Raw genomic sequence first — 27,019 nt, forward strand, 5'->3', positions numbered from 1 at the left:
ATTATGGACATAAAGATAGGCAGTTGGAGTGACTTGGGGTAAACGAGTATTTAATTTATCTTTATATATATATATATATCCACAATATATATGGATTAAGAGAAAAGCATGGAATACGATGCATTAAACTGAACAGTAGTTGGCAGCATGTTCTCATGATACCAGTCCGCCATTAAAATAAAAGAAGAAGTCACAAACACAACCAGAATGCAACATTTCACGTTTGCGTAACGCGCCGTGTGTTTTTTCCCTTCTGGCTCCCTGTAGTATTGATGTGGCAAAGTCAGTCAGGTTCCACGTCATTCGGAAGGATCTCTCCAGACACGGATGCGCATACAGAAGAAGAGAGAGTCTTGACACCTGTCTAAAAGGTAGGCCTAATAAATGAGCAACTCAACAAGCAAGCACTTTAATAAAATCTAAATATGTTGCTATTTTGAGCCGCCTCGAGCACTGAATCACCGGGCGACTTCGTTTTATCGCAGACGGTTAGCGTGCTAGTTGCTACTGTAGCAGAGATGTTGACTGATCACGCAATCAATAACATGCATGGTTAGGTCTCAAAATTGCCAACCATTTAAAATACTAATTAGTGACACTTTTATAAGTTAGTTTAGACAAGAGAATATCATGGTAATCCTATGTTTTTTTTTGTTTTTTTTTTTATATGTACTGTGATGGTACCACATTATGCTCTTAGGTACATGATTATGTTTCTCGTACAGCACTTTTGTATTACTATCTGTCACCATCATTATACCATGGATGTACTGATTGACTAATCCGATTTGAGCTCTTTGTGTTTTGCAACGTTTGTTTCAGGAAAACTCATTCTCTCTCAGTGGAGTCTCGTGAAGGGAAGAAGAGCTGACATCATGACAGCTGCTGAGAATGTGTGTTACACCCTCATCAATGTCCCCAATGACTCTGAACCACCATCAGAAGTCAGCTTGAAAACGGATTTAGGTCAATTAAACATATGGCAAATTTGTCAGTAAATTGCTTTCAGTGCAAGACATAAACTTATGTGGTGGTAAGTTGCACACCAAATTAAATATTTACTTCTTTTTTTTTTGTGATACCAGAAAAGGGGGAGATCAAAGCCAAGACCGAGGCTTTGAAGAAGGTTATCATAATGATCCTGAATGGAGAGAAACTGCCTGGCCTGTTGATGACCATCATCCGGTTTGTGTTGCCGCTTCAGGACCACACAATCAAGAAACTTCTACTTGTTTTTTGGGAGATTGTTCCCAAAACCACTCCTGATGGCAAACTTCTTCAGGAGATGATCTTGGTCTGTGATGCCTACAGGAAGGTAGGCATGAAATATGAAAGTTTGATGTGCATCACTTATTGTGAGTAGGTCAGGGGAAATATAGTATATACATTTTCTGGTACAATCGCAATCTGCGTTTGTACGATCCTACGGTCGAACTTTTACTCCATGGAAACCATCTACAGTGCAAATAAAGCACTTGCATATGCAACCAAACTTCACGCTATGCAACTATAATGTCTGTGGTTAGCTACTGGCTGGAACTTTTTTTATTTTTTATTTCTCTCACCAGTGATTGAGTCAGAATAGCAATGAAAAAGTTTAGCTCCAAGATCCTTTCACTGCCTGTTTGGTTAGACTCGTTCGTTCCATAGACCTTATTCATGCTAGCGCCATCTTTGATTTTATTAATAGTAATGACAACGAGGCTATGAGGGATAGACTTACTATCTCTTCAATGGCTTTAAAAGTATAAAACTGTATAAAGCTCCTAGATCACATCTGATTTTCCACAACTCATGTTGTCTGGAGTTCTTTGTATTCTGAGTGTTCTTGGACATATATTTTATCAATGTTCGTGGACACACTGAACAATCCAAAAACCCTTTCAATTGGAGTACAGCCCATTGCCCAAAAGACTATAAGTCTATCCATCACAGCCTCATTGTCATTCCTTTTTAAAAATTTAAGACGGTGCTGCTGTGAAAAAGGTCTGTAAACGAGGTCCACGTAATCATACCTCATGGAATAATCTAGTCAGATTATAATATAAAACAGTAAAATAGTCAGTTGCTGATAAAAAAATAAACATTTGATTTTATTACTCTTTTGAGTACTCAAGGGGCAATTACTTGGTCATAACTGTATATATATAATAACAACATGTCTGACCAACCTCTATGGCTGCTGCATTGCGTCTTGTTTTTCCAGTGTATCTATCGCCTATTCATTATTATAGGCTGTTAAAAAATAGTATGTTACAAAATGTACAAAAGGTTGCATAATCAATATATAATGCATGACATAATTTTGATAATTTTGTCATTATGTGAAGATTCGCTGCCCAGCTCCGAAAGAATGTGCCCAACGTGCGTTTGTCTGTTCTTCCTTCAGGTTACCGTAGTAATCTTAGTAAGTGCGCACCAGTTTTTAGTGTATTTTAGTTTTTAACAGTATTTAGTGACTGCCTGAACCATCTATTTTCAAATAACGGGAGATGCCATAACCATTGTGTTTTAAGATATGCGCTTTAAGTTGAAGTTCAGTTTTGAAGATGCTGAATTGTGTTACATTTAACTGCGCTCTGTCTAGCTGTTTGAGATACTCGCCTGCTGTACACTACAACACGCACCTGGTGTGTGTCCCCAAATGTTCGCTCTTGTGAGGAAAGCCAGGATGCTCTGTATTGTTGTTGCTGTGATTCATGAAGTGTTCCATTCAACTTGGAGAGTCTGAATTTCCACCTTTCAACAGAGTGCAATGGAATTACACTTTATATCGGATATCTAACTTGGAAACTTGAGCGGAAATCTTCATTCATTTCGTCGAGATGCAGGTGTGTGACATCATGCAGGGCAAGGAGGTTTAGTTAGTGACAATCATTCACCTTTATTAAATAATACCATTAACAAGTCAAAGTTCTTCCATTAAATTATAATAAAGCCATGTTTAGCAATCATTTTACAGAGACAGGTGTTCAAAACATGGTTAATTACACTCTTTGTTATGATTATTGTAACGATAGCATTGCAGCGTCGTGTCAGTTTGTTTGCTATGAGAAGTCTTTGATAATCAATGTACCCCTCAAAGTCACAATGTAATCAATCTTAAAATTAAAAATAATTTCCCTCTTTGACACGTTTGTTTAGTTGTCAGGTAATTGTCACTAGATTTCGAATTAAGTGAAGTCACGTCAAGCATTATCAGAATTGATAATTGATTTCATGATCGATCATTGCTGCCACCTCCGAGTACCCGAGTCCTCGAGTACTCGTGCCCTTTCCTAAGTAATATGCGCTTATTGGCTGATGCCAGGATTCTTAAAGCAACAATACCGATTTAGCATGTGTTCAGTATATCAATAGTGTACTATTTACAAGTATTTACATTGATATGCTGAACACGTGATAAATCATGTGTGTATATATGTATATATATATATATGTATGTATATATATATATATATATATATATATATATATATATATATACATACAGTGAGGAAAATAAGTATTTGAACACCCTGCTATTTTGCAAGTTCTCCCACTTAGAAATCATGGAGGGTCTGAAATTGTCATCGTAGGTGCATGTCCACTGTGAGAGACATAATCTAAAAAAAAATCCAGAAATCACAATGTATGATTTTTAAACTATTTATTTGTATGATACAGCTGCAAATAAGTATTTGAACACCTGAGAAAATCAATGTTAATATTTGGTACAGTAGCCTTTGTTTGCAATTACAGAGGTCAAACGTTTCCTGTAGTTTTCACCAGGTTTGCACACACTGCAGGAGGGATTTTGGCCCACTCCTCCACACAGATCTTCTCTAGATCAGTCAGGTTTCTGGGCTGTCGCTGAGAAACACGGAGTTTGAGCTCCCTCCAAAGATTCTCTATTGGGTTTAGGTCTGGAGACTGGCTAGGCCACGCCAGAACCTTGATATGCTTCTTACAGAGCCACTCCTTGGTTATCCTGGCTGTGTGCTTTGGGTCATTGTCATGTTGGAAGACCCAGCCTTGACCCATCTTCAATGCTCTAACTGAGGGAAGGAGGTTGTTCCCCAAAATCTCGCAATACATGGCCCCGGTCATCCTCTCCTTAATACAGTGCAGTCACCCTGTCCCATGTGCAGAAAAACACCCCCAAAGCATGATGCTACCACCCCCATGCTTCACAGTAGGGATGGTGTTCTTGGGATGGTACTCATCATTCTTCTACCTCCAAACACGGTTAGTGGAATTATGACCAAAAAGTTCTATTTTGGTCTCATCTGACCACATGACTTTCTCCCATGACTCCTCTGGATCATCCAAATGGTCATTGGCAAACTTAAGACGGGCCTTGACATGTGCTGGTTTAAGCAGGGGAACCTTCCGTGCCATGCATGATTTCAAACCATGACGTCTTAGTGTATTACCAACAGTAACCTTGGAAACGGTGGTCCCAGCTCTTTTCAGGTCATTGACGAGCTCCTCCCGTGTAGTTCTGGGCTGATTTCTCAACTTTCTTAGGATCATTGAGACCCCACGAGGTGAGATCTTGCATGGAGCCCCAGTCCGAGGGAGATTGACGGTCATGTTTAGCTTCTTCCATTTTCTAATGATTGCTCCAACAGTGGACCTTTTTTCACCAAGCTGCTTGGCAATTTCCCCGTAGCCCTTTCCAGCCTTGTGGAGGTGTGCAATTTTGTCTCTAGTGTCTTTGGACAGCTCTTTGGTCTTGGCCATGTTAGTAGTTGGATTCTTACTGATTGTATGGGGTGGACAGGTGTCTTTATGCAGCTAACTGAACTCAAACGGGTGCATTTAATTTAGGATAATAAATGGAGTGGAGGTGGACATTTTAAAGGCAGACTAACAGGTCTTTGAGGGTCAGAATTCTAGCTGATAGACAGGTGTTCAAATACTTATTTGCAGCTGTATCATACAAATAAATAGTTTAAAAATTAAACATTGTGATTTCTGGATTTTTTTTTTTTAGATTATGTCTCTCACAGTGGACATGCACCTACGATGACAATTTCAGACCCCTCCATGATTTCTAAGTGGGAGAACTTGCAAAATAGCAGGGTGTTGAAATACTTATTTTCCTCACTGTATATATATATATATATATATATATATATATATATATATGCAGAATAATATTTGCAGTTTCAAGACATTGATGGAATAAACTGAACATTTGAAAATTGTGTACAATGTGACCAATATGATGAAAAACTAATGTTAAAATATAATTTTAAAATAATTATGTTTTTGAATATAACCTAGAAGGTTAGAATGTCCCCTTAATAATTAACAGCATTAGCTGAGATAGAATTTCTATCATATGTAAGCAAAATAGGCATATACCCATATGAATCGATATAGAATCGAAATTTAATGGAGAGCTTGTGAATCGGAATCAAATCAGGAAATCTTTATCATTACCCAGCCCTAAATGTGAGGCATACTGTATGTATTTCTCAATGGGTGGTCTATATATGGCATCTGTATAATGTATCTTTAGGATCTCCAGCATCCCAATGAGTTCATCCGTGGCTCCACCCTGCGCTTCCTGTGCAAGCTGAAGGAGTCTGAGCTGCTGGAACCCCTCATGCCAGCAATCCGTGCCTGTCTAGAACATCGTCACAGCTACGTACGGCGCAATGCAGTCCTGGCCATCTATACTATCTACAGGTGTGTTGGTGGATCTGTGGTAGCTCATGTCTGAGGCACAAGTGAGAGAGCATAAGATCAACAATGTTTTATTTCTTTGTTTAGGAACTTTGAGCATTTGATCCCTGATGCTCCTGAGCTGATTCATGATTTTCTAGTAAATGAGAAAGATGCAAGCTGCAAGAGAAATGCTTTTATGATGCTGATTCATGCAGATCAGGTATGCAGTCTGATTATAGATTTAAACTTGCAGCACAAGTCTGGATCTCATTAACTTTCCTAAACGTATATTTTAACAGGATAGGGCTCTGGACTACCTTAGCACCTGCATTGATCAGGTGCATACTTTTGGAGACATTCTACAGCTCGTCATTGTGGAACTGATCTATAAGGTGAGGTATCCATTTTTATGTTAATGTCATGCTTTAGAAATTATATAAAAATACAGAAATGCTGTCATCGATGGCACACTTATTCCTCATATTCAATTATATGCTAAGCTATTTGCCCTTAAGCACTGAATAATGGTATCAGGTGGTCCAGAGGATGTTGTCATTGTGCATGATGGCCTTTTATGTCAATATTGTGTTGGTGTTTAGGTCTGCCATGCCAACCCCTCAGAGAGAGCTCGTTTCATCCGCTGTATCTACAACCTTCTGCAGTCCTCCAGTCCTGCTGTTAAATATGAAGCAGCCGGCACTCTGGTTACTCTGTCCAGTGCTCCCACAGCCATCAAGGTGAGCATCCAACTCCAGGCTTGTTCCTGTATACTTTATCTGCCCTGTGGTAAATGTGGTTGCATGGCAGATTTAAAATTTCCTCTGTGTGTTTCAGGCTGCTGCTCAGTGCTACATTGATCTGATCATTAAAGAGAGTGACAACAACGTCAAGCTCATCGTTCTAGACCGCCTGATTGAGCTGAAGGAACACCCCACACATGAGCGTGTGCTGCAGGTACACATGGGTTTATCACCATGTTAGGAACTACTAAATGGAAAGTTAATAAAAAAAAAAAATAAAACAATTCTGTCATCATTTACTAACCCTCACATTGTTCTAAGTACTTCCGTATATGACTGTTGTATTCAGTGGAACTCAAAAGAAAATATTAGGAAAAATGTTCGCCTTAGTCACAATTCACTTTCATTGCATCTGTTTTTCATTCAATGAAAGTGAAAGGTGACAATTCCATTCTGTGTAGTTCCATCTACATTTGTGTACTCGCCCTGTTAGAAATGATTAATTCCATAAGACAAACAGTTATATCAGTTCTCTTCTCTTAGGACCTGGTGATGGATATTTTGAGGGTTTTGACCACTCCTGATCTTGAGGTCCGCAAGAAAACCCTCCAGCTGGCCCTGGACCTGGTGTCCTCCCGCAATGTGGAGGAGGTGAGTTCCACAGTCTTTTAACTACTGATGTTTCTATTAAAGGTAAATTGACAGTTTCCACAAGTTTGGATGCATTCAAGCAAAGGTCCTGATCAAATCAATGAGGTCCTGAATTTGCGTTTTATTTATTTATTTATTTATATTTTTTTACAGCTGGTTATTGTGCTAAAGAAGGAAGTAATCAAAACCAATAATGTGACCGAACATGAGGATACAGACAAGTACAGGCAGCTGCTTGTTCGCACTCTCCACTCATGTAGTGTGCGCTTCCCTGACATGGCAGCCAATGTCATCCCTGTGGTATGTACAGTACACACATTGATACTTTTTATACAGTTAATCTTAATATTTCTCATTTACAAGTAAACCAAACATGAACATTCTGTCATCCTTTACTCACCCTCATGTCACCTTGGACTTTAATTATTTTGTGGAGTACAAAAGGAGATATTGGGCAGAATAACAGCATCAGTCACCATTCACAAAATCAGATTTTGATCAGAATGAGGGTGATAAAATTATGGAAGAATTTTCAATTTAAATGAAGGTTACAATAGCAGTGTTCCCGTGGGTCCTTTTAATGTCTTCAAATCAGTTTTCTAAAATTGAAAGTCATAAAAAATCTTAAATATTTTAAAAGGTAAAACAATTGTCTTAATTATCATTAAAAGAGGTCTTAAATTTGGGGACGTAAAGACCAGAATCGCAATATGGCCCTAATGTGATTATTAAACTTTAAAAGGCTACGATTTAATTTAAATAACGTATCGTCTGCATGCACTGCTGGCTTAAAAGTGCAAAGCATGCGGGGAACTTGAGATTCAGCATTTCCAGTGGCGTCAGAGCTCTTTCTCCCAACGTAACGACAATTCAACTGGAGATGGTAAGGGCAAATTAAGCTTGTTTTTCAACTGCCATAAAAAAGAAATAAAGAGGATAAAGAACAAGAACAACAACAACAACAACAAACTTAAAAACACCATAACATTTGTTTTCTGGCTAAATGTTGCAATGGAGACGTATGATAAAGACTTTACTGAAGCATTCAGCATCCGCGAGGACGTCTACGCATTGGATGTCTATGCATTTGATGAGCGAGCATCATTTCACTGCATGTTCAAAAAATTGTGACTTTCAAAAACTGTTAAGACTCTAAACTTGTGCTTTCTTTTAATGTGTCGATAGGCTAGCCCATATTTTCTGTTTTTAAACAGGATTATGAAATACCATTGTGTCGTATTATGTTATATTTTCCTGGCAATAAAAATAACCCAACAGAATCATTGTTTTTGGCAGCAGAATTCTTATCAAATTAAATATAATTAAATATTTTTCCCATTCTGTTTCTTGACTCCTCTTAATATTACTATTAATAATAAATAAAAAATAATATAAATTTAGTTTTATTAGTAATATAGTAATATTGTAGTAACATAGATTTGATGATATAAACAATGGTGTTACTACAGTAATATATGGTGTTAATATAATAACCATGTTTAATTTGTTGGTTACAATTATTTTACTACAAAATACCATGGTGATACTATGGTTATTTTAACTATAGAGGACATCAAGACAGATCCATTTTCCAGTCGGTTTAGTGCATTATTTAGGACTTTAGAACCCTTTTAACACTTTTTATCAAAACATTTTTCTACAAGCTTTCTTAACATGCTATAACATCTTATATGCTTTAAACATCCAGAGCTTCAGTGATTCACAACTTAACTTGATGGGGGGAGGAGGAGTTTAAATCTTTTTGAGCTGAAAAAGGTGCAGTGGGGTCTCACATTTTGCCAGGCAAGAACATGATCGATTACATTAGCAACATATATTGAAAAAATATTTTTACACTAATAACAAAAAACTCAGTAGGGCTTTATTATTTCTGCCAGTTTATTGTTCATTCAATTACTGATTGATTTTATAATGTCGAATAATATTTACAGCGTTTTGACAAGAAAAAGACATTCAGATTTCATACAATGTCATAATCTGACAAGGCCAACATATTGTCAACATGAAGTACAAGTTAACATGCCGTTAACATTGCTTGATAATGTGCACCATTTCACACAGAATACAGAAACCTAATTTGAACATAAAGATGCTCACTACTATTAGCGCTGCCTAATAGGGCTAACTGATAACATTGTGTGAAGTTGTCTTCTGATTGGCTAATTGGAGACAATTGGAGGTGTACCTGTGGATGTATTTTAAGGCCTACCTTCAAACTTGGTGCCTCTTTGCTTGACATCTTGGGAAAATCAAAAGAAATCAGCCAACACCTCAGAAAAATATTGTGGACCTCTACAAGTCTGGTTCATCCTTGGGAGCAATTTTCAAATGCCTGAAGGTACCCCATTCATCTGTACAAACTATAATACGCAAATGTAAACACCATGTGACCACGCAGCCATCATACAGTTCAGCATGGAAGATGCCACTGCTCCAAAACCACCATAAAAAGCCAGTCTACAGTTTGAAGTGCACATAGGGACAAAGATCTTACTTTTTGAAAAATATGTTCTGGTCTGATGAAACACAAATTTAACTGTTTGGCCATAATGACCACCGTCATATTTGGAGGAAAAAGGGTAAGTCTTGCAAGCTGAAGAACATCATCCCAACCATGAAGCATGGCGGTGGCAGCATCATGTTGCTTTGCTGCAGCAGGGACTGGTGTGCTTCTCAAAATAGATGGGATCATGAGAAAGGAAAATTATGTGGAAATATGGAAACAACATCTCAAGACATCAGCCAGGAAGTTGAAGATTGGTCGCAAATCAGTTTTCCAAATGGACAATGACCCCAAGCAAACCTCCAAATTTATGGCAAAATGGCTTATGGACAACAAAGTCAAGGTATTGGAGTGGCCATCACAAATCCCTGACTTAAAACCAAAAGAACATTTGTAGGCAGAACTGAAAAAGCGTGTGCGAGCAATGATGCCAATAAACCTGACTCCGTTACACCAGCCCTGTCTGGAGAAATTGGACAAAATTCCAGCAACTTATTGTGAGAAGCTTGTGGAAGGCTACCCAAAACATTTGACCCAAGTTAAACAATTTAAAGGCAATGCTACCTAATACCAATAAAATGTATGTAAACTTCTGACCCACTGGGTATGTGATGAAAGAAATAAAAGCTGAAATACATAATTCTCTCTACTATTATTCTGACATTTCGGATTCTAGTAGTGATCCTAACTGACCTATACAGGAATGTTTTCTATGATTAAATGTTAGGTATTATGAAAAACTGAGTTTAAATATATTTGGCTAAGGTGTATGTAAACTTCTGACTTTAACTGTGTGTGTGTGTGTGTATGTATGTGTGTATATATATATATATATATATATATATATATATATATATATATATATATATATATATATATATATATACATATGCAGGTCTAACACTGCTGACTAGCCGGGTCAATTATAACACAGGGTAACCCCATTAAATGCATTGTTGTTGTTTTTTCATTAGGGCTAACAAATTACATTTTTAATGTTCACAATGTATTTGTTTTGATTTTTAGGAAGATAATTAAATAGCTAATATCGATGCAGCAACAGTTTTAATTAATTGAAAAATGCAAAAAAAAATATCTGTATATCAATTAATGAGCTAACTAAGCTTTAACTTTAATGCTGCCATTAATTTTTATTGTTATATCACCTTCTACAAATCAAAATGTAAAAAAAACAATACAAAAGTCTTAATATTACTCCTCACGGTACAAATGCATCCTTCATACAGATTACGTAGCTTTCAAGTGCTTTGTTGTCAGAAAAGTAATTTTATTTTCATTTGCACTGATCACACATGGTAGAAATGAGCATTGAAATAAGTAATAGGCAGATACATTTATATTGCATTTCTTATCGCATTATTATTGCATCACCAAAATTCAATCTTGATCGACCTCTAATTCATATGTTTTGATATATTGGTACATAAACCAATTTTAATATGATGTGTGTGTATATATATGTAATCTCTCTCTCTCTCTCTCTCTCTCTCTCTCTCTCTCATATATTCATATATATATATATATATATATATATATACAGGTGAAACTCGAAAAATTAGAATATCGTGCAAAAGTTCATTAATTTCAGTAATTCAACTTAAAAGGTGAAACTAATATATTATATAGACTCATTACAAGGAAAGTAAGATATTTCAAGCCTTTATTTGATATAATTTTGATGATTATGGCTTACAGCTTATGAAAACCCCAAATTCAGAATCTCAGAAAATTAGAATATTGTGGAAAGGTTCAGTATTGTAGGCTCAAAGTGTCACACTCTAATCAGCTAAACACCTGCAAAGGGTTCCTGAGCCTTTAAATGTTCTCTCAGTCTGGTTCAGTTGAATTCACAATCATGGGGAAGACTGCTGACCTGACAGTTGTGCAGAAAACCATCATTGACACCCTCCACAAGGAGGGAAAGCCTCAAAAGGTAATTGCAAAAGAAGTTGGATGTTCTCAAAGTGCTGTATCAAAGCACATTAATAGAAAGTTAAGTGGAAGGGAAAAGTGTGGAAGAAAAAGGTGCACAAGCAGCAGGGATGACCGTAGCCTGGAGAGGATTGTCAGGAAAAGGCCATTCAAATGTGTGGGGGAGCTTCACAAGGAGTGGACGGAGGCTTCAAATGTCGTATTCCTCTTGTCAAGCCGCTCCTGAACAACAAACAACGTCAGAAGTGTCTTACCTCGGCTAAAGAAAAAAGTGGTCCAAAGTCCTCTTTTCTGATGAGAGCAGATTTTGCATCTCATTTGGAAACCAAGGTCCCAGAGTCTGGAGGAAGAATGGAGAGGCACACAATCCAAGATGCTTGAAGTCCAGTGTGAAGTTTCCACAGTCTGTGTTGGTTTTGGGAGCCATGTCATCGGCTGGTGTTGGTCCACTGTGCTTTATTAAGTCCAGAGTCAACGCGGCTGTCTTCCGGGACATTTTAGAGCACTTCATGCTTCCTTCAGCAGACAAGCTTTATGGAGATGCTGACTTCATTTTCCAGCAGGACTTGGCACCTGCCCACACTGCCAAAAGTACCAAAACCTGGTTCAATGACCATGGTATTACTGTGCTTGATTGGCCAGCAAACTCGCCTGACCTGAACCCAATAGAGAATCTATGGGGCATTGCCAAGAGAAAGATGAGAGACATGAGACCAAACAATGCAGAAGAGCTGAAGGCCGCTATTGAAGTATCTTGGTCTTCCATAACACCTCAGCAGTGCCACAGGCTGATAGCATCCATGCCACGCCGCATTGAGGCAGTAATTAATGCAAAAGGGGCCCAAACCAAGTACTGAGTACATATGCATGATTATACTTTTCAGAGGGCCGACATTTCTGTATTTAAAATCCTTTTTTTTTATTGATTTCATGTAATAATCTAATTTTCTGAGATTCTGAATTTGGGGTTTTCATAAGCTGTAAGCCATAATCATCAAAATTATATCAAATAAAGGCTTGAAATATCTTACTTTGCTTGTAATGAGTCTATATAATATATTAGTTTCACCTTTTAAGTTGAATTACTGAAATTAATGAACTTTTGCACGATACTCTAATTTTTCGAGTTTCACCTGTGTGTATATATATATATATATATATTATATATTATATTTGTGGAAAATATGTCTTGAGTTTTTTAAATGTTCAGATACCCTTTTTTGGTTATTAGCAGTATTACAAGTTCTAAGACCTTGTTGAATGTGTGCCGCAGCATGTTAAAGTAAAAGAATTTGTGATACATGATTTGTTTTGAAATTATGTGGGTTTGTTCTGAATATATCCAAGGTACAAAATTAATTTATGCAGAAAAACCATAATATCGCAAAAACATTGTGCGAATAAAGCAAATTCCATCCTGTGTTCAAAAGAACAAAAGCATCACATCTGGAGAAATTGTAGCCACTGTGACTATTTTATTAATAAAATACTTGTGGGTTAGAGCACACAGGCAAAACACTCTAGAAAAATTACTTTGTCTCATTTCTGGGAGCCCTGTGTGTGTATGCGCGTACCTCTTTGCTTATGTCTTTGCCATGCGGATCTGTAATATATTTTTCAAAAGTTTGTGTTCGACTTTGCTCTGCAAATTTATGCAGGCTTTGGATTTTCTAGACACCATTATTTTAGGATGACCAGAGCAAAATTTTATATGGAATGATTGGTAATCTGGTTAGTCCATTTAAGAATTAATTATTCAGTCACGTGACCTTTTTGATGTGCATCATGTATTCCTAATAAATTCAATGGTAATTTATTCGATAAATGTGTTTCCATTTGTAGTTTAAGCACATTTCTTATCGAATATAAAAAATGTATCCACCTCAAGCGAGCAGATAAGTGTTGTATATGCATTTTCAAGATTTTATTTAGATCTTGGTGTTTCCATCTGGCAGTTTTTATGCGATATCCCAAAATGCGCATAAAAAATATGTGGATGGAAACCCAGCTAATGTTAAAATACTTGTGTGTGGCCGCAGCTGATGGAGTTCCTGAGTGACACTAATGAGGCGGCCGCAGCAGATGTGCTGGAATTTGTACGTGAGGCAATTCAGAGGTTTGACATTCTCAGACCTCTCATCACTGAGAAGATGCTGGAGGTCTTCCATGCTATCAAGACAGTCAAGTAAGAGATGTTGTTGAACTGCTCTTTTAGCTAGATTAATCCAAATACATTAATTTCAAATACATTCATTCAAAAATAACTAAATTATTATCTGTAAATTAAAAAGTAAAAATTGTGTTGGGACCCACTTTATATTAGGGATCTTTTACTAGTATGTACTTAAGCGTTTCACACTATGTAGTATTTCACACACATGTATTATACAGGTGAAACTCGAAAAATTAGAATATCGTGCAAAAATTCATTAATTTCAGTAATTCAACTTAAAAGGTGAAACTAATATATTATATAGACTCATTACAAGCAAAGTAAGATATTTCAAGCCTTTATTTGATATAATTTTGATGATTATGGCTTACAGCTTATGAAAACCCCAAATTCAGAATCTCAGAAAATTAGAATATTGTGAAAAGGTTCAGTATTGTAGGCTCAAAGTGTCACACTCTAATCAGCTAAACACCTGCAAAGGGTTCCTGAGCCTTTAAATGGTCTCTCAGTCTGGTTCAGTTGAATTCACAATCATGGGGAAGACTGCTGACCTGACAGTTGTGCAGAAAACCATCATTGACACCCTCCACAAGGAGGGAAAGCCTCAAAAGGTAATTGCAAAAGAAGTTGGATGTTCTCAAAGTGCTGTATCAAAGCACATTAATAGAAAGTTAAGTGGAAGGGAAAAGTGTGGAAGAAAAAGGTGCACAAGCAGCAGGGATGACCGTAGCCTGGAGAGGATTGTCAGGAAAAGGCCATTCAAATGTGTGGGGGAGCTTCACAAGGACTGGAGTTACTGCATCAAGAGCCACCACACACAGACGGGTCCTGGACATGGGCTTCAAATGTCAAACGTCTTATCTGGGCTAAAGAAAAAAAGAACTGGTCTGTTGCTCAGTGGTCCAAAGTCCTCTTTTCTGATGAGATCAAATTTTGCATTTCATTTGGAAACCAAGGTCCCAGAGTCTGGAGGAAGAATGGAGAGGCACACAATCCAAGATGCTTGAAGTCCAGTGTGAAGTTTCCACAGTCTGTGTTGGTTTGGGCAGCCATGTCATCGGCTGGTGTTGGTCCACTGTGCTTTATTAAGTCCAGAGTCAACGCGGCCGTCTACCGGGACATTTTAGAGCACTTCATGCTTCCTTCAGCAGACAAGCTTTATGGAGATGCTGACTTCATTTTCCAGCAGGACTTGGCACCTGCCCACACTGCCAAAAGTACCAAAACCTGGTTCAATGACCATGGTATTACTGTGCTTGATTGGCCAGCAAACTCGCCTGACCTGAACCCCATAGAGAATCTATGGGGCATTGCCAAGAGAAAGATGAGAGACATGAGACCAAACAATGCAGAAGAGCTGAAGGCCGCTATTGAAGCGTCTTGGTCTTCCATAACACCTCAGCAGTGCCACAGGCTGATAGCATCCATGCCACGCCGCATTGAGGCAGTAATTAATGCAAAAGGGGCCCAAACCAAGTACTGAGTACATATGCATGATTATACTTTTCAGAGGGCCGACATTTCTGTATTTAAAATCCTTTTATTTATTGATTTCATGTAATATTCTAATTTCCTGAGATTCTGAATTTGGGGTTTTCATAAGCTGTAAGCCATAATCATCAAAATTATATCTAATAAAGGCTTGAAATATCTTACTTTGCTTGTAATGAGTCTGTATAATATATTAGTTTCACCTTTTAGTTGAATTACTGAAATTAATGAACTTTTGCACTATATTCTAATTTTTCGATTTTCACCTGTATGCATGCATGTTGTTGCATTGTGCTTACAGTTGAAGTCAGAAGTTTAAATACACTTGGGTTGAAGTCATTAAAATATATTTTTTTTAACCACTCCACATATTTAATATTAGTAAACTATAGTTTTGGCATGTCCTTTAGGACATCTATTTTGTGCATGACAAGTAATTTTTCCAACAATTGTTTAGACAGATTGTTTCACTATTAATTGATTAAGGTTAGGGCTGGGATAAACGATTATTATTTTTAACGATTAACCTAACGATTCATTTTTCCAGTCCGATTCGATTTCGATTATCTCCCCATTAATTGACTAATAGCAATTTATACATGTTGATTTACATATCTGAATGAAAAAAAAAACATGAATTCCTTAACATTGCAATATATGTTTATTGCTCTTAAAATTCCAAAATAAAAGACTATACAAGTGCAAAGTAATGCATTCTTAGTCAGAGGTAGCATTCAATAAAACCTTGATGCCTTGAAAACACATAGGCCTAGCTTACTGAAAAAAAGTGCATCTTGTAATTCTTCTTTCAGATTAAAAAAACAACAACGTTTATGTTAGCATTCAATAAAAAAATAAAAAAGTCACCCAAAATACTTGTTTAGAGCAATTGAAAGAATACAGTAACCAATGTAAACTTGAGGGCTTTAAGCTAATACAGAAGTTCTTTTCCAACAAAAAATAAATAAAAATTAACAGCGACAGTGGGAGCCAGCAGCCTGTCATGGCGTCCTTCCTGAACCAACAGAATTGAACATTTATGTTGAAAACACATAGTCCTAGCTTACTGAAAAAAGTGCATCTTTTAATTCTTCATTCACATAAAAATAACAACAACATAGTAATACACTCTGCCACTCACCTTTTTCATAAACTCAAAATTCAAAAATAAAATTCAAGTAAAAGTGTACAAGAGCAAAATAATGCATTCTGCTGTCTAGCATTCAATAAAAAAATAAAAAGGTCACCCAGCCACCCTTTCTTAGAGCAATTGAAAGAATACAGTAACTATTGTAAACTTGGGGGTTAGCTTTAAGCTAATACAGAGTTATTTTCCAACAAAAAATAAATAATAAAATTCAACATTTATGTTGAACATAGATCTAGCTTACTGAAAAAAAGCATCTTCATTCACATGCAAATAACAACTTACACTCTGACACTTTCCTTTCACCTTAAGAATACTGTGTGTGTGTGTGTGTGTGTGTGTGTGCGTGCGTGTGTGTGCCAGGTGGCGCCTCTTCAGGTGCTGGTGCATTGCCGTGGTGCTAGAATGGAAGGCCATCTCCAGTTTGCAAAGATGACATATCACGGAATTGTTTCCTTTTTAATTAAAGAATTCCCATACTTTAGAGGAACGAGTGCGTGCCGCCTTGCACTTCTGATAGTTTGAGGAACCACTCGTGTTGCTACTACTGTCCGGCGCCGCCATCTTTGTTTTGGGTCTGACGAGTCGACGCAAAACATACGCGTCGATGTGTTTTTTGACGCGTTGTCCCAGCCCTAATTAAGGTACAACGTTTATCTGTACGAACAATAGTATGCAAGTATAAAAACCAGGGGACTATGCCGCCATCATACCGCTCAGGAAGGAGGCTCGTTCTGTCTCTTAGAGATGAACTTAGTTTTGTGCTAAAAGTGCAAATCAATCCCAGAACACAGAAAAGGACCTTGTCTACCCGTTTCCTCCAGCATCACAAGTATCTATATCCCCAGTAAAACGAGTTCTATATCAACATAAACTGAAAGGCTGCTCAACAAGGAAGAAGCCACTTCTCCAAAACCTCAACAAACCAAAACAAAAAGCCAGACTACAGTTTGCAACTGCACATGGGGACAGGGATCTTACTTTTTGGAGAAATGTCCTCTGGTCTAATGAATCAAAAATGTTACTGTTTGTCCATAATGACCATTGTTATGTTTGGAGAGAAAAGGTGAGCTTGCAAGCTGAAGAACACCATCCCAACTGTGAAGCATGGGGGTGGCAGCATCATGGTGTGGGGGTGCTTTGCTGCAGGAGGGACTGGTGTCCTTCACAAAATAGATGGCATCATGAGTAAGGAAAATTATGTGGTATATTAAAGAACATCTCAAGACATCAGCCAGGAAGTTAATTTTGAAGAAATTTGTGGGCAGAACTGAAAAAACACATGTGAGCAAGAAGGCCTACAAAACTGACTCTGTTACACCAGTTCTGTCTGGAGGAATGGGCCAAAATTACAGCAACTTATTGTGAGAATCTTGTGGAAGGCTACCCAAAACATTTGACCCAAGTTAACTGGGAATGTGTTGAAAGAAATAAAAGCTGAAATAAATAATTCTCTACTATTATTCTGACATTTTACATTCTTAAAATAATGTAACTGACCTAGACAGGGAACGTTTTATAGGATTAAAAAAAAAACCTAATCTAAACCCTAACCTCTACCCTCCTAAACCTACCTGAAGCTCAACCTCGAACCTTTTGTGAGAATTTAGAATTTAACATTAACTAAAAATGTGTAGTTACACAATAAATACATTGTGTTGTATGGTAGTACATAGTAGTTAAAGACACTTAATATAGGCCTTTTTGGAGGGCTCTCAGGCAGGGTCAGTGGAGAGAAAAGTATAGTTTTAAATGTGTTTTTTTTTTTTTTGCTTTGTGACCACAGGGATATTTGTTGGGGAGGGGTAATAGTGGGAGTTAATTGTTGATTCTGTGAATATGTTTTTCTTTTCTTTGTTAATTGTATGATACAATCAAAACTGTTAATCGAAAAATATAGGGACACCTAATATAAAGTGGGACCATGTATTGTGCTAGAGTTCTTAATAGTATGTTGTCTTGGTTAGTTAAAGAAGGGACCTTAATGCATTGGGGATATTATAAACAAGATTTTTTTTGTTGCAGGATTTACAGAGGAGCTCTATGGATTTTGGGGGAATATTGCAGCACTAAAGAGGACATCCAGAGTGTGATGACAGAAGTCCGCAGATCTTTGGGAGATGTATGTAGTGTCTAAAGATTTAAATGACTGTCTTTAAAGGGATACTTAATGCAATAATCTAAATGCTGTCATCATTTTCTCACCCTCTTGTCGTTTCAAACCTGTATTACTTTTTTCATGCATGGAATATCAAAGGAGAAGCAGAATGTCTGTGCTACTTTGCATACATTAAAAATAGAGGGGGACCAGGGGCTACCAATATCATAACAGTGGAGAAAAAGCATCATGGCAGAAGCAAGTTGTTATTAAGGGTCGTCAGATATATCGCCGAAGCCTATAAATCAGCCGATATTCTGCCTTTTTTTAATTATTGGCATTGGCAGATACATTTTTCCCTTTGGCCGACTTGTTTCTTGAGGGGGCCGAGAATCGGCTGCTTCCATGTGAAGCGACTGAGACATGTAAACGAGCAGTCACAGATATTTTTGTTGTTACTTGCCATCGTGTTACTACAATAATAGACCTGTGTGCAACACAGTCTCATTTAAACGGTCCGCATATCAGAGCCACAGCAGACGCATCTGAGCTTATGTGAAAGTGCTCGCCTGTTTCATTCTCCCTCTCTCCTCAACAGTTCTCTGTCTTGTCTAATGATAAAAAGGCAAATATCAATCAAACTAATATCATATACTTTCTGCAGATATGTGCATGTCTCGTTTAAACAGATGAAATAAACCAACCTCACACAACTTCAGCAGTCCTGTGGAGCGCTCGTATATCTTCCTCTAAAGCACGTATTTTTTTATTTTAAATAAAACTATTGTCATTTTTATTTGTATAGAGCCTTTCACAACAAATCGTTTCAAATCAGCTTTACAGAAAATCATGTATTAATAGAAAATGATACCATAATATCAATCAAGTCTTTGTAGTTTGATTAAATACAATTATGAAATGTGTATATATATTTTTTAAATTATAATTGTATTTAAAAACCCTTTGAGCAAGCCAAAGGCAGCTGTGGCAAGGAATACAAAACTCCATATGATGTTGGTTAATGGAGAAAAATAACCTTGGGAGAAACCAGTTCCCCTCTGGCTAACAGCATGAATATAATGCCAATTTAACCTATGTATAATGCAAGTCATAGTTTAAAATGATTGAAGTAAGTGTTAAGGGCCAGTGTTTAAACAAATATTTTGAATGAACTGTAAGATTAATGTCTTTGAAGTTCATCCTGGATTAACTGCAAAACTTAATATAGATGCATTGTCTTTTGATAGTTGGCGGCTGAAGGCCTTTTGTTGGCAATTTATTGATTGTATATGTATTCCATTTTAAGAGTGTTGTCCATCAGACCAAGGTGATGCAGGTTGAGATCAGTGAGGTGCTTCGCAGTTCAACCGGCCGGTAATTTCAGAGAGGTCTAAATCCAAGTTTCAGGCAATGGCATATGAAGTATCCCATGTCTTCTAGTTGGAGTTGGCATCAGTTTATCCTCTGAGGTCCATTGTAATAGATTAAAGTGATGTCTGGCTGGCACCGGCTGCATTTTGTCATCACTCAGAGACACGTAGCAGTGGAGTTCGATACCAAGCAGGAATGGTGCTGGATCCGGCAGGTTCTGGTGACCTCAGGATAGGAGTCCTGCAGGTTCAGGCAGACTTAACTAAAGCAGCCTAATTGTGTGGTGAAGAATTAATTCGGTATATGTCTGGCTAAATAGATATGTTTTTAAGTCTAGACTTAAACTCAGTGAGTGTGTCTGCATCCTGAACTGTGTTAGGGAGATTATTCCATAGTTTAGGAGCCTAATAGGAAAAGGATCTACCTCCTTTTGTTTAAATTTGTCTTTTGTGAATTTTTATATTCTAGGAACCATTAACAGGCCAGACTTTTGCGATCTTAATGAACGTGATGGAATATAGCATGGTTGATGGTCAGTTAAGTCATGTGGAGCTAGACCATTCCAAGCTTTGATGTAGGTAACAGAATTTTAAAATTAATACAAAATTTAACTGGTAGCCAATGTAACTATAATAAAATGGGGCTCATATGATCAATCTTGGTTCTATTCAGCACTCTGGCTGCTGCATTTTGAACCAATTGAAGTTTATTTATTGATCTTGCTGGACATCCTCCCAGTAATGCATTACAATACTCTAGTCTTGAGGTCACCATGAATGAGTTTTTCCGAATCTGCAACAGAGAACATGTGTCGAAACTTAGGAATTTTTCTTAGGTGGAAGAATGCTGTTCTACAAACATTGGAAATTTGATTTTCAGAATCAAAAATGCATGTATTTTTGAGCAATGTATTTTTACACAGCTAATGCACATCCTTTGCTGTTTATTGTTGTGGCTTTGTGTGCAAGTACTAAAAAAAAGCTTCCTGTGTTTGACAGTGTCAGAAATGGTAGAGAAAGAACTATGAAATTGGCCATCACATCCTAAATAACTTAATTACAATTTTAATTATGATGTAGAGTGATTTTGGACAAAGAGTGTGTAGTTTTAGATAATTCAGTGGCTTAGTCTGGTGGGCTAAACAGCTTAAACGCTGTAGTGATGACCCCTCACATGATCATTATAACCATTTTGTTACTGATGTCAGTAAACCTTATAGAACTTTTTAACATTCAATTCCATAATGAATTACACTTTATTTTTTTGTTGTTCAGATCCCAATTGTGGAGAATGAGTTGAAGAAGGAGGCAGGAGAAGTGAAGCCAGAGGAAGAGGTGACCGCAGCACCAGCTCCTAAGCTGGTGACAGAGATGGGCACCTATGTTACTCAGAGTGCCCTCAGCACCTCCAGACCATCTAAGAAAGAAGAGGACAGGTGATTATATCCCTTTCCTTTTACCTTCTGGATATTGTCCTTCATATTTCTTCTTTAATACCTCATCCCTATGTTCTGTAGGCCTCCTTTGAGAGGTTTCCTAATGGACGGAGACTTCTACGTTGCTGCCTCATTGGCGACCACCCTCACCAAAGTGGCCCTGCGCTATGTTGCTCTTGCTGAGGACAAAAAAAGGCAAAATGTAAGTTAAAAGGTTTTAATATTGCTCATACCATATAATGTACAGTGTATATATTGCTAATGTTATAAACATAACAGCTATTTTGTTTCTTTTAGTCATTTGTGGCAGAGGCCATGCTGATCATGGCCACTGTGCTCCATCTGGGCAGGTCCTCTCTGCCCAAGAAGCCCATCACAGATGATGACGTGGACCGCATCTCGCTGTGCCTCAAGGTTCTCTCTGAATGCTCGCCCCTCATGAACGACATTTTCAACAAGGAGTGCCGCAGATCCCTGTCCCATATGCTCGCTGTCAGGCTTGAGGAAGAGAAACTGTCTCAGAAGGTAAATGCTTTTGGTTCAGGTTGTTTCCTCATAGACACTTTTGGCCAATGCTTGGCATTGAGTTGCTGAGCTCAGAGATGAACAAAGGGTAAGCTACTTGGAAACTGTACAAGCTACTTGTATTTTAAGTTAAACTACAGTTAAGCTGCTCTTTTGGAGAAGTAGTTGGCTTCATAACAATCTACCAACAAAGAGTAGCTAACTTCATTGAAGCCAAGTTATACTTAAATGCATAACTATCCGATGACATTTGCTTAGAGTAATGTTAAAAATGTGTTATTGAATGAATGAACAAACTCTGTTTGTGTGATGGCATTAAACGGATAAATATGAATGAAAAAAATGTAAATACTGGAAAACAACTTGCTAAATAAAAGCAGCATTCAACTAAATATTCTGCTTTAAAACAATAAAACCTGAAAGGCTGTCAGGGACTAAAAATGGTAAATCGTTATTGGTTTTCAATATTAATTTGTTTATTTACATGACTGACACTCTTGAAATGGTTTTTAACAAACTTCTTAAACTTCTAAAGGTTTTTAGTTGTTTTACCTGTTTTTACTTTTTAACTTGGATTTTTATGTGAAAAAAGCCATAGAAGCTGGCAAAGACAAACAAAAACATATTTACATGACCCATAAAAAAGAACCGATTCACTCGATTGAATAAATGTTCTGATGCTTCTTATGTAAGAGAGAAACATTTATGACAAACTAATTTACTTAATGATTCAGACATTCCAATGTTTGAGAGTGCTCCTCTTGAGAAAAAATTACTTGTTACAGCTGAGCTACTTTCATGCTACTGACAAATGTAGTTGTTAGTTGTGTCACTACATTGAATTATTTATTCTCCAACACTGAAAATGGTCATATCATTGTACTGTCTATCTGAAAGTATAGGCCAACATAGTTTCAGATCATGCCCTTCAAATTAAATGATCAGACTGATCTTTTGTGGGTGATCTTCACCATAATATTTAACTGGTCTCCTGTTGTTTTAACAGAAAGAGTCTGAGAAGCGTAATGTGACAGTTCAGGCAGACGATCCCATCTCCTTCATGCAGCTGACTGCTAAAAATGAGATGACCTCCAAAGAGGACCAGTTCCAGCTCAGTCTGCTGGCCGCTATGGGCAACACGCAAAGGAAAGAGGCAGCGGACCCTCTGGCCTCCAAACTTAATAAGGTCTTTTGATGATTGTTTATGTTAACAAGCCACATGTTTTAATGAGCGTGAAACTGCATTTAAACATGTGAAACTTTTCAAAAGTAATTTTTTTGTGCAACATCTTTCACCACCAGATGGCATATTATTTAAATGAGCAGTAATTTCAACAGCTTAGTCACATCAGGCAGGAGTCTATTGTTCTGCCCTTTCACAGCATCTCACAATATAATATTTCCATTCCTCAGTTAATGTATTTTTTCTCTCCAGTGAAGCATTTGAATTGCAGGCTATCCTTTCTGTTACAAAAATAAAACATTTTGAAGCATTGAAAACACATGAGTGTATTTCACCTTTTGCATTATCAATTAGATTATCAAGCAGCATGATTTTAGCACTGCTATGCCTGATGCAGCTCATGTTTTTTGTTTTCTTTCAGGTAACACAGTTGACTGGTTTCTCAGATCCAGTGTACGCAGAAGCTTATGTCCATGTCAATCAATATGACATCGTCCTAGATGTCCTGGTTGTTAATCAGACTGGCGACACACTGCAGAACTGCACACTGGAGCTGGCAACACTTGGTACACTTGGTTCCTTTCATCCATAAAAAATAACTTGTTTTGGTGCATGTTTTACGAAATGTAATCTTTAACCTGCAGGTGATCTTAAATTGGTTGAGAAACCGTCTCCTCTCACATTGGCTCCTCATGACTTTGCCAACATCAAAGCCAATGTGAAAGTGGCTTCCACAGAGAATGGCATCATATTTGGAAACATAGGTTTGTGGAATCATCAACATTTTCTTGCAGAGAAGCTGTTTGAGATTGGACTCAAAACCCCCTATTAAAGAATCCAAACAAACATGTTTTTTGCAGTGTATGACGTATCGGGCGCAGGCAGTGACAGGAATTGCGTAGTCCTCAGTGATATTCACATTGACATTATGGACTACATTCAGCCGGCCTCTTGCACAGATGCAGAGTTCAGACAGATGTGGGCTGAATTTGAGTGGGAGAACAAGGCAAGTCTGGGACTGGTGAATACTTAAGAAATAATGGCTACATTAGTCTCCATTTTGTTAGTCGGAATGTTTGGAATTTGTTCTGTTTTCATACAGGTTACCGTCAACACCAACATCACAGATCTGACTGATTACCTCCAACACATTCTTAACTCCACCAACATGAAGTGCTTGACCCCAGAAAAGGTACACTATTCAGAGCAGAAGATGCCAGTAATTAAACATATGTGCAAACCAAATGCATAAACGCATCCTGTGTAAACAGCCCCGCGAGTCTACTTCGGACAGATTGACAATTTAATTGTCAAATGTGGATTGCTAGCCGTAGGCCTGTGATTGGCATGTTCAGTGATATGAAAATAAAACCAACAATATACTGACTCTTTGAAAACACTTCATGAAATGTATTTTCGGTGCTTAACTCATCTGTAACAATATTTTAATGTCTAAAGTTATTTTCATTTGGGGGCTTTTCGCTGCAAGTATTGATAACTGTTATTTAATTACATTTTAATTGATGAAAAAGCATATAATGCAATTCATTTAAATGTAACTTTTTAATCACTTGACAGCATCAACCCTCAGCATGTTTTCTTTTGAAAATCAGGCCCTCTCTGGCATCTGTGGCTTTATGGCTGCAAATTTATATGCCCGTTCTATATTTGGGGAGGATGCTCTTGCAAATGTCAGCATTGAGAAACCCATCCACCTGGGTCCTGATGCCCCAGTCAATGGCCATATCCGCATCCGAGCCAAGAGCCAGGTAATGAATCTACAAATCAGTTCTTTCACTTTTGTACCATTCTAATTACAAGGAATTAAAATATTTTCAGTAAACAATGAATTCAGGATGTGCTTGCATCTGGATAATGTGTTAGATTTGAATTGCATTTCAATTATTTGTTTTCTGGTTGTAAAATGTGTCAAGTCCTCTCTGCCCAAGAAGCACATCACAAAGTTGTGTGGTTACAAAAAAACTTTTTTCCATTAATCAATCCTATAAATTATCTGTTATAAAAGTGGCTGGAAATCCAGCTTGATTTGATGAGTAGATTTACGAAACTGCCCCTTTGATGTGATGAAATACTTGTATTTTAATGATGCAAGAACATTTTGATGTTAGGGTTGTGCAAAACTCTCACTTTTCATAATCTAGTCAGTCAGTTGTTTGAACACGTTGTTTGACGCTGGCCAGACTTGCTTTAAAAGGATATACAGACGCTAGGAGAAGCACTTCAGCATTGTAATTAACAGATATTCAACAAAGAAAGTGGCTTAATAATTATAGCATCATTTTGCACAAAACGTTCTATAAGAATGTCTCCAAAACAGAGCGGCATGAAACCGCTTGCGTGCATCCTGAATGCAGAATGACACGCTTCAATGTAACAGTCGTGCTTCAGGGCGATCATCGCTGCACATTCAAAAGCGCAGAACTGCAAGATAATATTGCGTGTACACATCAAGTTCACGACATCAAGCAATTTAAACCTTTTTTACTGCAACTTTTTATGTAAGCAGTGTCGGAAAGAATCAGCAATAGACTTTGATCTCTCCCCAACACCTGCCAAAAATGGGAACATTACTCATAGCAGATTTAACATCTGATAGTGATAGTCTTGAAATATATTGTTGATATGGTGCTTTGCCGTAACAACAGACCATAAAAAGACTAAACCTAAAGCATTAAAGAGACTTAACTTCTTTCAGAGGATTTTACTGGGCTGAATGTTATTCACTGTTAAGCACAGCAAGCTATCATCATGCAAAAACTCTTTCCAAGAAGTTGTCTCTTAATTTGAGAAAATTCAACCCCACTAATTGACTAGTCAGTTGTTAGACGGCTAGTCGATTAGCCGGCCACAATGGCACATCCATAAATGACGTATATATAAAATTTACATTTCCTTAAAGTAAATAAAACGTTATTTTCTCTGACATAATCAAAACCCAGTAGATAAATATTATTAAATCTTTATCCCTCTGTCTTACTAAAAAGTAGGGATGTACTTTTCAGCAATGTGATGGGTATCGATTAGTACAATTTTTAATTATGTTAGGTGTCAAATTAACCCCAGCAAAAATGTAATGTGGTAAAATACCATAAAAGAATGCTGGCAGGACTGTGTACTGTATACACCTTGCATTTATACATGTTTTAGATCTGATGTCTCAGAAACCCCAAACAAAGGTTGTCTTTGAGGACATTTGAAGCGTGTTGTCAAGTAGAAATAATAAAATGGCTTTGGCCAAACTGCATGTGAGAGTTAAAGAAGGTCACAATGATTACTGCATAATGTATAGTAATGTATAATTCCTTTGTTTTCAACAGGGCATGGCTTTGAGTCTGGGTGACAAGATCAATCTCTCCCAGAAGAAGACTCTCTCGTAAAGTTCACAGACTGAGGCTGTTGTGGCAAAGGGCGAGATTCAACTGAGAGTCACTATGATTATTTCTATCTTTTGTCCATTCTCTGTCACTTGTTTTTGTCTCTAAAGTGTGCAGTACACACACACACAATGCTCTGTGGCCATGATCTAAGCTCTTCGATCCCATAAAATATGTCTAAAAGGGATTATTTTGACGTTTTCTAGCAAGAAGATTCTTCTTAACTGCTCTAAAAGGGATTGACCTGGTTATTGTTTCAATAAACACTGCACATCATCTACCATGAAAGATTTTTTTTTTATTCTGTTGTTTTATGAATCGTGTTATGACACGACAGCCCTTTTTTATGAATTGTGTTGCTTGTAAGTAGTCAAGAACAGTCTCTGCCCTCCAACCACAGCTGACATAACAAAGGATGTCTTCTCTCATAGAAAATCTTTTGGGATTTTGAGAATTTTGTTGTGGTCTCCTGCCTCTTAGATGATTTGTAAGAGTTGCAGTCATAACCTCCCGGTCCATATAGTGAATAATGAATATTACGGGTAAAGACATCATGGTCTAGATGATTTGGCCACATTAGGAAGTACTTCAATTTTAACAAGTAAAAATATGCTCTGTACCTAGTCACCAGTCATTGTCAGTTAAAGTGCAGTGGAAGCAGTTTTTAATGTAAAT

The 27,019-nt window shown here is 37.4% G+C and overlaps 1 protein-coding gene across 1 annotated transcript; it reads left to right on the forward strand.

Annotated features, from left to right (window-relative positions):
- Nucleotides 1–256: 256 nt before the first annotated feature.
- copb1 (COPI coat complex subunit beta 1) lies at nucleotides 257–26,625 on the forward strand. Its single transcript, XM_052145571.1, has 22 exons — nucleotides 257–371; nucleotides 823–966; nucleotides 1,086–1,315; nucleotides 5,510–5,679; nucleotides 5,764–5,878; nucleotides 5,958–6,050; nucleotides 6,258–6,395; nucleotides 6,493–6,612; nucleotides 6,942–7,049; nucleotides 7,203–7,349; nucleotides 13,566–13,711; nucleotides 18,363–18,459; nucleotides 21,081–21,241; nucleotides 21,323–21,443; nucleotides 21,539–21,766; nucleotides 22,773–22,952; nucleotides 23,371–23,515; nucleotides 23,594–23,713; nucleotides 23,810–23,955; nucleotides 24,052–24,141; nucleotides 24,563–24,718; nucleotides 26,288–26,625. Exons 2-22 carry the CDS (start codon nucleotides 876–878, stop codon nucleotides 26,345–26,347), a joined length of 2,862 nt encoding a protein of 953 aa, XP_052001531.1. The 5' UTR covers nucleotides 257–371; nucleotides 823–875; the 3' UTR covers nucleotides 26,348–26,625.
- Nucleotides 26,626–27,019: the final 394 nt, after the last annotated feature.

The sequence above is a fragment of the Xyrauchen texanus genome, chromosome 2 (assembly GCF_025860055.1).
Source record: "Xyrauchen texanus isolate HMW12.3.18 chromosome 2, RBS_HiC_50CHRs, whole genome shotgun sequence".
Classification (NCBI taxonomy): domain Eukaryota; kingdom Metazoa; phylum Chordata; class Actinopteri; order Cypriniformes; family Catostomidae; genus Xyrauchen; species Xyrauchen texanus.

Excerpts from the sequence above, each read along its gene's own strand:
- copb1 (XM_052145571.1), top strand. The coding sequence starts at position 876 with ATGACAGCTGCTGAGAATGTGTGTTACACCCTCATCAATGTCCCCAAT. Across the intron at positions 21,767-22,772 it reads AAGAGAAACTGTCTCAGAAG|AAAGAGTCTGAGAAGCGTAA; the intron begins GTAAATGCTTTT and ends TTGTTTTAACAG. Across the intron at positions 24,719-26,287 it reads GCATCCGAGCCAAGAGCCAG|GGCATGGCTTTGAGTCTGGG; the intron begins GTAATGAATCTA and ends TGTTTTCAACAG.